Genomic DNA, 10,492 nt, shown 5'->3' with positions numbered 1-10,492 from the left:
GCGGCGACAGCAGCCCCTGCCCGGCGCCCTCCGGCCCGGCACCGCACTGCGCAGGCGCACAGGCAAACACCGCTGGAGCCACACAAATCCTCGCGAGAGTCCGCCCGCGCGCGCAGCCAGACCTGCCTCGGGCCGAGATGGCCCTTCCCACTCGCATAAAGCCCCGCCCCCTCGCACGCCAGGCGCATAGCTGTGCCCGCTAGCACCCCCCAGTGGCCCGAGTCAAGGGGGCGACCCTGAGCGGGAAGCGGGGCGGTGGTGGGGCCCGAGGGCCTTAGGCCCCGGCTCTGAGTAGCCGCACCCGGACCCCGCCCAAAGCAGCGCTGCCCGAGACTCCTTTCCAGCGCTTAGCCAAGTGGCGTGGCCAGCGCCTGGCCCCGGTGCCTCTGTAACTCCCTGGGCTCCCTCCCAGTTGTGGAGAAAGCCCGCGCAGGGGAAAGATTTAACTAGAAGGTAACAAGCACCCCACCTCGTGCTGACTGTTAACCTACTGCTGCTTTTAAGGGGTTGAACCTTTGGCTCTTGAGGTCAGGGTTGGTAAAACTTCTTTTCCAGCTAGTTCTGAAAGCCACCTGAGGCTCAGAAGATGCTGTTCCCCGGGCTTGGGCTAAACTACAGTATGAGCAATACTACATCCTTGGCTGAGGTTTCTCCCCCTCCAGCCTTGCTGTGCCTAGTGCTCTACCTCCAAGCCACTCAGGCAGGCCCAAGACTCTCCACCAGGTCCTGCGGCACCCTGGGGTCCCTGGAGAACCTTTCGAGGGTGCCACGGGGCATCACACTTAGCAGGGTGAGGTGTGCAAATATGATCCACGAAATAAACCTAGAGATTTCAAATAGGAATAGATCATGTTGAAACCATTCTGTCCTGCTGTAGACTTTTTTTAATTCTTTGCTGTTATTTTTCAATAGTTAAAAAACTAGTGAAAATTAAGAGCTGGCATTTTCCAACGATACCTTGAGTCTAATGAGGGGCCTTGAGTCCAAGACGGTTGAGAGCCACTGCTGAAGATTCTCCTTGCAAAGACTCAGTCTAAAGTCCTCAAACAGTATTTAGGTGGTTTCAAAAATGGACTTCAATGGGAGTTGGACACTTAGGTCAGCACTGGATAGCAGGGTGGAGTGCTTCAAGCAGGTACTCGCTGTCTACAGCAACATATCCTTTCAAAGTGGAGTAGTAAGACTTACTTATAACAGATACAGTATATGTTATGCTTTTTCTTGCTACTGCCTTTCTAAGAGAATATTTGAATGCTAGAAGACTGGGTGGCACTTGGGGTATTCTGCAGTTTTGAGGATGGCAATTCAGTGTGACATCTAAGAAAATGATTCTTGGAGGAGTGAAGAGTTAAGGGCTGGAGAGCTGGAAGTGGACACTTGATGTCCGCTGAGTCTTGGAGGCTAGAATGCTACAACTAGAACAGAGCAAAGAGAATGGCTGACAATGGAAAGGAACTGGTTATACCAAGGGTTGGCAACCTGTGGCCCTCAGGCTGAATCCGGCCTACAGAACTGTTAGAAATTGTGAAAGAGGTTTCCTTTTCTAGCAACACAGGAAGCACAGCCTGCACCTTCAGGTGCCCACAACTTTCCCCATAGTGACTAGGCATGATAGACAGGCTTGGCAGCAGACCTGTGCCTTATTTGGTAAATTGTTTAAAATTATATTGTGATTGGAGCTTACCCCCATAGGTTGAAGAGGAGTCATGCAATACTAGTAATTTTCCGCTAAAGCTTTGCGAATGCCAAAATCTCATGTAACCAGAGATTATAAATACGTGTGTGAAAGTGCAACCGGGGCCCCTCTGCCTTTCTAATGTCTGGGGACCTTCAGCCGAATAAACTGGAAAGACCACACCCTTGTCTCCTGCTTATTTGAGTCTCAGCTGGGAAATGAGCCCTGTTGGGGTCAGGAGTATTCACAGGTGTTCCCTTACTAGGTTGGGAGCTTAAGCAAATAATTTCTCTGACAGAACCATTGGATCTGGCCTATGGGTATGGAGCTTCGACGGCATTCGGCTGCGGGCACTTTTCCCATACCACTGTGGGGACAAGTGATGGTGATGGCTGAGTCCTAGTGCCTGCCTGCCACTGACTTAGGGTGACTCATTCTGGCCTGCAACTGGAAAGGGTTTCCTCCCCCTAAGTTAGGGCATAGGGGCACCAGAAGATGGCTCTTTGGAGTGAAGTGAGGGAAAGAATAGATAGGGAAAAAGTATTAGTAAGAAACTTGGTATAATGGCAGTGAAGAGGATAAAGGTGAGGGAACTGAAGAAAGGGGCAGAGAGAGACTGAAATCCACTTAAGAGGCTAACTGAGCCCTCTGTCATCTTCTTGCACTGAGGACACTTGGAGATAATTACTTGTTACATGACTGGGGTCTTTTGTTTTTTTTAATATTTTTTACAACAGATAATTCTATTTTCCAAAGTCGTAGCATGTTAGCTTTAATGGGGGTTAAAGGGTTTGCGGGAATACTGCTGATGCTGAAGTAAACTGTTACATGTTCAGACTCTTGAACTCAAAACAAGCGATTGAGTAAAAAAGAAACAAAACAAGTAGACTTAAATTTTGAGCATAAAACATACAGTATAAGTGATGGTGGTTAAAATCAAATGTGTTCAAACATAAATAAACCAAGGTACCACAAGATGGTGCAAGGGAGCAGATTTGCACTGTAAATGGGGAATGCCCCTTTTCCCAGACACTTGGGAAGTGTAACATGGCACAGGGATCCAGGGTTTCAGCTGTGAGATTGGAAAAGGAACACTGGGCATCAAACCAAGTGACAGATGTAAACACAGTCACAGTTTGCCACCATTAGGATCAGACAAAAGACTTGGGAAGTGTTATGGCAAAATGCTGAACTGGGAGTCAAGCTTCTTCAGGTAGATGTGATATCTTTTGTTAAACCAACTGAGTAGTTGGAAAAAAGTTATTTACAAGCTTTCGGGCACAAGCACCCTTCTTCAGGCATAGGGAGTCTCTGCTGTTCTGAGATCTCCAGGGAATGAAAGAAGCTAAAAGATGGGGAGTCTTAATTCTGTGTTCTGTTAAGTTTTTCCACTGATTAATTGATTTTGAGCAAGTTGCCTCCCTTATTTCTGCTTTAATTTCCATATCCATGTAACAGGGATAATACGTACTTGCCTGAGAAGGATTGAGACTTATTTAATATCCCTAGCTGCCAGGCATTTAGATACCACAGCAGTGACTGGGATAGTGTAGATGGATGCTACAGAAGTGCTAAATGGTATTTGCATCTGGTTTTACCAGATCTCTCATTCTAAAGCCTTATTGATTGTGAGTGAAATTCTGAGGTCCTTACTGAAGCTTGTGGGAATTTTGCTCACATGAGGATCAAATTAAGTAAGAATTTTAGGATTTGACCCCATGGATTTTCTGGGTAACTGATATAAAAGGTGATGTAATTTATAATCATACAGTTTTTAAATTAATCATGTCAATGATTTTGTGGAATCTGACCCACTTACAATCACAGACACCTCCTGTTAATCCAAGCCACTTATTTAGTTAAATTACTTTTCTATAACTGCAAAGGCAAACCCTCAATGGATATTAAGTCTATTCAAAGTGAACTGAGAATAACTCCCTTTAGCTTAAGAGCTATTCTGGAAGTTGGCAGTGCAGCATTACATGGTTTTGTAATGCATCTCTTGGCAGGGCTGAGGACTTGAAACGTTTGGAGACTACTAGATTAAAGTTACAAATGTTTATAGGCTTGCCAGTGACTATATTCTTCACTCTGTGCATGATGAAATGTATTTCGTACAGGATTTAAATGCTGGAAGGGACGATTGATGCATATTCCTGAAGCTGAAACAATACAGATCACAATTGTTTGAAGTTTCATCCCAGTAAGGGAGGAAGTGCAGAATGGTCTGATGTGGTGAAAAACGACTGTATAAAATGACAATCCAGGCCTGGAGGAAGGAGATCTTGCTGATCCAGAAACTACAAGTATGAGACTGGCCGGCCTACTGGAACATCCTTGTGGAAGATTGATGGCCACCTAGTAAGTCAAGCAGTTTGTTGTTTTAAGGAATGTTTTGTTCTTTAAATGATACTTTGCTTTGAATATTGCCAGGTCACCTCAAGTTTTGGGGTGTGATATTGGATAAGGTGGGATATAAATCTAAAAAAAAATAATAAAACCATGCCACTGCCCAGAAAAAAATGATTGCAAGTGCTAGGCATACCTGAATAGTCATAGTGAATCGCCAGCTTGACAGGAGGGGATTGTGAGACTCATCCTGAAAAAAAAGGCTGATAGAAGCCTGAGACCTTGTCATGGGGCCTTTAAGTAGGCAATGCAGATAGGAGGTCAGAGGCATAGTTAGCTTGGGACTAGACAGATCTGATCATCTGATTGATAGTTTTGAGACACAAGGCAAAATGTTACCTGCTTCCTTGGTCCTGAAAAAAATTCAGGTGTCCACATACTTGCACACTGTTGTTGTGTCTTATTGAGTTTAATGTTTATGCAAGTTATACTCTCTTAATTAGTGATATATTTTCTTGCTCAGGATAGCAGGTCACCTTCATGTCTTGATGAGTTTATCTATCAAAATGAGACACTAGACACTAAGATGTGTGATATACAGTGATTTTTCAGTGAGAAGATCTCCCTTGTTTATCTGGCCAGGGCTGCCTAATTCTCAGAGCGTTCAGCGCTTACATGCAGGATTGGATGTCAAAAATATAAGTTACAATCCCACCTCTGCTACAGGCTTCTTAGACAAATCTGGACATCTTGGGCCAAGTGGCTCAGTCAATGGAAATGGGATTTCAGCTCTAGATTGGAAACATAGCAAGCAGGGGAAGAGTACAGAAAGAAAAGGAGGATAAAACTCAAGGTGAGTGAGAGTGCTTGTATCAAAGACAGGCACTGAAGACTGTATCGAATGAGAGTTTCTGGTATTTGTGTGTTGGCTACAAATGTCCAACTCAGGATCCTTAAAATTCTAGTTTATTAGGCGGATTGAAACACTGTAATGAGTTAAATCATAAACCTTGGGGCTGGTCCCCCCACACACACACATATGCACACACATACACACACACAGTAGCAAGCTACAGAGTCAGGTATACCTATCCTACAAGTGCTGGAGTCTGCTGTCGATGGCCAGTCGAGGCTTCTTTCAGCATGGTGTTATCCTCCAGAAGGGGGTTGCCAGCTGGTCCTTCTGGCTGGACAGGTCTGGTCAAGTTGGAGATCAAGAGGGCACCACTGAGGGTCACTTTTCACTGCCTTTTATCTGTCCTTGGCAGACTTTGGTGACTCCCCAGTTTTCAGGTTTGCCCAATCCAGGGGTCATTGACCCTCGTGGGACTTCCCCCCCCTCCTCCCTCGGTGGCTACTGGACGGCACCTGTCAGCCCCAGGGGTCGTCCGCATGTATGTGCAGGTTTGGGAGTCCATTGATGAATTTTGAATAGGGCTCTGGGAGTGGTCGATCTGGAGATATTCAGCCCAGAAGTTGGTCCCTGGCTTTGATTAACTAAGGCCAGGGCTTCTAGCCCTTGATCAGTGAGATTTCCCAGTTGTTACATTGTCTTCTATTGAGTTCTTCCCTTGGTTGATCTGCAGCTTCCCAGGTGCTAATTGCCGTCTGCTACCATGTTACACATTCAATCACTGATTCACTCCCTCTTTCAGGGGCCAGCCTGATACAGGGAAGGGCAGTTTGATTCCTGCCCTTGTTAACATTGTTACAATGTATAACTTACTTATGTAAACACATTCAGTTGAAAGTTGAAAGGTGAGGAGTATAAAATATAAGCTACCAATGCCATGGCACACAAATAGATAAAAATACCAAATTACAAGGGGAGATACAAAATGCACACATACAAATTTTAAAACACAATTCCTTATCTTAAAGTGAAAGAGGAAGGAAGGAAGAAAAGGTAGAAAAAGAGAAACATATCCATAGAGGGGAGAGCAAATGCAGGCAAGAGGAAAAGGGGGCTTTCTGCTACATGTGAACAAAAAAGGTTTTGCAATCACTGCTCCAAAGTCTCTTGGAACCAACATCACCAAAACCGCAGCAAGTTGTCACGTTCAGATTAATTTGTGTTCACACATAAGTACATTTTAGATTGACAATAAGGACTCCTCCCCTCCATCAAGCATTCAAGTCTTGTGAAACCCATAAAACAAAGTTGTGGGAATTATAGCAGAGCCATACAAATTCTATTAGACAAAATATTAAGCTTTTAAAAGTTCTTGGAAGGGGGCAGAAGGGGGAAGAATAAGCAGGGAAATTAATGCTGCCCTTTGCATTAGAAGCCATACTAAGAATAATCATGTTTGTCCTTAGTAAGAGTTAGCTATTTTTCACAGTGGTATTCTAGTAGTGCTAGAGGCCCTAATCGAGAAGGTATCAGGGAAGAAAGGGGCCAAAACATAGAGAAGCATGTATAGAGAGTGGAGAGGAGAGTGAGATCAGGCAACAAAGAAGCATGTGCAATGGAAACAAAGGGGTTGGGGGCAGGCAGGGGAAGAAATGGAAAAGGGCAAAGGCAGACAATGCAATTAACTCTTTTGAAAAGAATTTTTATCACGCGAGATGACTGAAATACCTACATGCTCTTCCTGATGAGCAACTGCTCTAGTTGCCACAAGAATGTTACGCATTCTTGGATAGGAACAGAGATGTTTACATGTCTGTGGACCACCAGCCCCTCTATTCAGACAGGATCCCAATTATTACAGAGGCTGAGGACCCTGGCTTTTTTGGGTCAGCATTCCTACAGGACACTTTCTAATAAAAAAACCTCATGAGCCCACAGTAAATTGTAAAGCTGCAATTGAGTAATAACCAAGGTAACTAAAAATTAATGCTGAATTTATTGCTTGTTAAAACTGTTGGATTTGATCAAAACTCCTTTGAAAGGTCTAGAAAATTGACAGCTACTTAATAAAACTGAAAATCACCTACTAAAAAACATGATTTCTGTGAAGCTGTTGTTAAAAGTCAAGAGTTCAAATGACTGATTCCTAGCAGACACTTGAGTGCCACATGAGAGTGAGGCAGAAGGCAGGGTAGATTTTCCCCTTTATAGACCAACTAAATCAGAGGTGTATAGCATAGGCTTTTGTAAGCAAAGGGTTTATTTGGGAAGTTGCATCTGATGAAGTTAGCCCCCTGCATACAGAAGCCTATGCTACACATCTCTAATTTAGTTAATCTATAAAGGTGCACATCTCCCTTGCCTTCTCCCTAACTTCAGACAAACTACCTGTCTCATATAATAGTGAGTCATTCTGCTCATGTTATAATCCATCTGGAAGTGTTCAGCTAACCAGCCTAAAGAGTTCCATAATAGACCTACTCCCACAGGGTGCTGAATTCTTTCAAAGGCCTAATAAAATAGTTGATTCGAGGGTGCTTGGCAAGTTGGAGGTGCTCAAGATGTAGATGGGAGTTATCCAAGTTAGTTCCCTTATTTATGCTAGTGAATCCCTCTGACTTTAATAGGTGTGTTTGTGTGAGAATAGTGAGCGGGAATTGGCTCTGTGATGCTTACCACTTACAGTAGTAATATAATGCCACCAATGTGCATTCATGGTCTAATACTTTCTCATTAAAAATTATAGCAATCCTTCCTGTCACAATTAATACAACCACCGGAGTGTTAGGGGCTGGCCACTTGAAAAGACTATTGAAACAAAGGGTGGGTACAACAGAGTTATTCCATGGAAAGGAGGGAAATGGAGAAAGTTCAGTGACCAGATTAAGTAGATCAGGAGAACATTTTTGATTGGGAAAAGATGCAGCAAAAAGAAAAAGAAAAAAAAAAGAATGGACCCAGGAGAGGACTGAGAGAGAGAACATGGCAGGAAAGAGGGGCTGAGCAATCTACCTGAAAAAGGAAGTAATGTCGAGGGGCGCATTGATGTGTGGGAGGCAAGTGTGAGCTCCTCATTTAAATATTTTATTCCAGTTGGTAAATTGCAGCCAGGGCAGCATTAGTCAGTTCTGGTGCAGGGTAGACAAGTTTTCCCAGTAGTCCTACTAGTGCTAAGGTGCTTGCATAATGAAGTGGGGAGACCTTGCATTGTAGTATTGCTCCAAGAATACTCTTACCACTTTACTTACATCTAAGGCCCAAGTCTTGCCAGTTTTGCCTAACTCCTATCTTAACTGTAAGTACCAGTAACAGCTCAATTTTGTACAACCTGCTGTATTGAACAGCTAACTTGCTACACACCTAAGTGCATATATCACAGTTTAAATCTTTTGCTGTATGTTTGACCTTACAGTGTTGATACAAACCACTGGATGTGACATTTATTCTGATGGTGGGCTCAGATGATCTTGTGCAAAAGCAACAGGCAGGGGAAGGACTTGTTCTGTTGTGGGAGGCTTCAATTCTTAATACTATCAACACGTGTTCAAGTAAATCGAAAGATAGTAACAGAACTAATATACAGAACATTTCACTAAGTGACATGAGTATTGCTCATCCACAGCTGGCATTGTCTCTGGGTTTTTTAAAACTTCCCCCTCTGCTGTCAGCCTGGTCCAGTGCTGTGGGCGATGTCCCTTTAAGAAGGGGAATAATCTGCCGGAGTCACTGTTCCAAGACAGCTTGAAATGGCAGTGGTGGGGGAGGGAGCCGAGGGGGCCGCGGCTGTGCCTGTGTTTTGGGGACAGAGCAAGTGTGGGATAAAGTTTACCTGAGCACGAGTTACCGGCTCTCGGGGGAATGGCACACTAGAGCAACAGTCTGTTTACACGTGTGTGTTTTACATCCGTGTTCACATGCAGAGGCCAGCGCTTTGTAGTTGACATGAGTCAGCCGGGGTATTTATAACAGGAGCGGTGCTAGAGGCATGCTCTGGCAGTTGGTGAGCCCAGAAATGCATGGAGATGGGCACAGTAGAGGGTGACAGGATGAAAATAAGAGTGGGATCCCAGCCCGGAATCTGCAGGAGTGACCTGACCCCTCTCTCGGGCACAGGGCTGATTGCTGGGATTGGGGCTTTTCTTGGGACTGCAAGGGGTGGGGGTCGCTAGGTTCACTTGGTTGAGAGAGGGGGGCAGGGCGCGGGGACGGGACCCCCTTGCGGAGGAGAGACAAAGAGCAGGCAGCGAGGGAGCGGGGCGGCCGCGTGGTGAGGAGCAGGGTCGGGGAGAGCGAGTGGAATAAAGAAAGCAAACGGAGGAGCCGAAAGCAGCGGGCAGGGACCTCTGCACCCTCCAGGGCCGCGCAGCCGGGAGTCCCTGACTGTCTCGCTGCCCCGCGTGTGCCTGAGTGAGCTGCTGCCTGTCACGTCTGCTTAAGGGGCATTTTTCTGTACTGAACAGAAAGCACCTCATTGCCCGGACAGGTTTGCAGGCACGAGACCCGTGCCGCGTCTCCTGGCTCTCCTCCGAAGGGGGTGTGTGCTGTATACACGGCCCTTGCCAAAACGGTCGGAAGCTGCTCGCAGGTCCCAGCCCGCCGTGGAGACAGGCGTTTCCACGGGCTGCACGTGGGTCGCGCCAGGCCCGGCCTCCCGGGTTGTTGCTGGGCTGGGAGCTTGGCGGGCTCTGCACATCAGTCCCAGCAAATGAGGCTTCGGCTCCAGCACGACTGTATGATACAAGTGCTGGCTCTGAGCTCCGGGAAGGCTCCGAAAGTTAGGGAGGCAGTTGCGTGCCCAGCGCTCAGGATGCTCCCGAGGATAAACGTGTGAAGAGGCCACACCACGAATTGATCCCCGAGGGCAGCTTCTGCTCCAGCCCCGCTGGAGTGCGGGCTGGCCGCGACTGCACATAGCGGCGGGGAGCCGGAAGGCGGGCGGGGATCCGGCGGGGAGGAGGGAGCTGCACAAATAGCTGCTGCCCAACTTCGAAGGAGGCAAATTTGGCTCCAAAGTAAGCGCCGGAGACTGTGTCAGTCGGGCGAAGCCCCCCCCGAGGGCACGGGGAGGATTCAGCACTAGCACCGTCCGCGCGGCCCGGCCGCGGGACCAAAGCAGCGGGAGATTTCACAGGGCCCAGGCACGAAGGGAGCCTCGGGCTGGCTCAGCTCCGTGACCCCCGCGGGCAGCGCGAGGCTAAGCCGGTGCCCCCGCTCGGCTTCTCCCAACATGGAGGGAGCCGGGGTTGTGTAAGCCGAGGCGACTCCCGCAGCCCCCACCCCTCGGGCAGCGCGGCCTCGGGCGGGCTTTCTCCAGGGGACCCCGAGCCCTGCCCTGCCCCCAGGCCGAGCCGGGGCTGCTCCCGCTCGGGGGCGGCAGGCAAATGCACCAAGGGCCGGGGGCGGCCGCCCTTCCCCGTAGCCCCCGGCCCCACTGGGCCCGGCCCTCCTCGGGCGGGGAGAGGAGGTGGGGGCCGCTCCGCGCTCCTGCAGCTCCGGGAGGGTTTGCATTGGCCGATCCGCGCCGAGGGAGGGGGGAGGCTGAGACTGCAGCCCCCCCAGCCCCTCCTCTCCCCTGCGGGGGGGGGCGAGCTGCAGGCGGGCTGTTGGGGGGGGGG

General features: G+C 47.9%; 1 protein-coding gene across 1 annotated transcript in view; it reads left to right on the top strand.

Annotated features, from left to right (window-relative positions):
* The first annotated feature begins 2,238 nt into the window (after positions 1-2,238).
* The window catches only part of PATZ1 (POZ/BTB and AT hook containing zinc finger 1), a 35,212-nt gene continuing 26,958 nt past the window's right edge, over positions 2,239-10,492 (top strand). Inside the window, exon 1 of the mRNA XM_006019916.3 lies at positions 2,239-2,259. Within this exon, the coding sequence (XP_006019978.1) occupies positions 2,239-2,259 (21 nt within the window). The remainder of the gene's footprint in view (positions 2,260-10,492) is intronic.

Source organism: Alligator sinensis, unplaced genomic scaffold, assembly GCF_000455745.1.
Source record: "Alligator sinensis unplaced genomic scaffold, ASM45574v1 scaffold505_1, whole genome shotgun sequence".
In the NCBI taxonomy this organism is placed as follows: Eukaryota; Metazoa; Chordata; order Crocodylia; family Alligatoridae; genus Alligator; species Alligator sinensis.
Note: the sequence above shows the minus strand (reverse complement) of the source record. Positions and strands in the feature narration are given on the sequence as shown.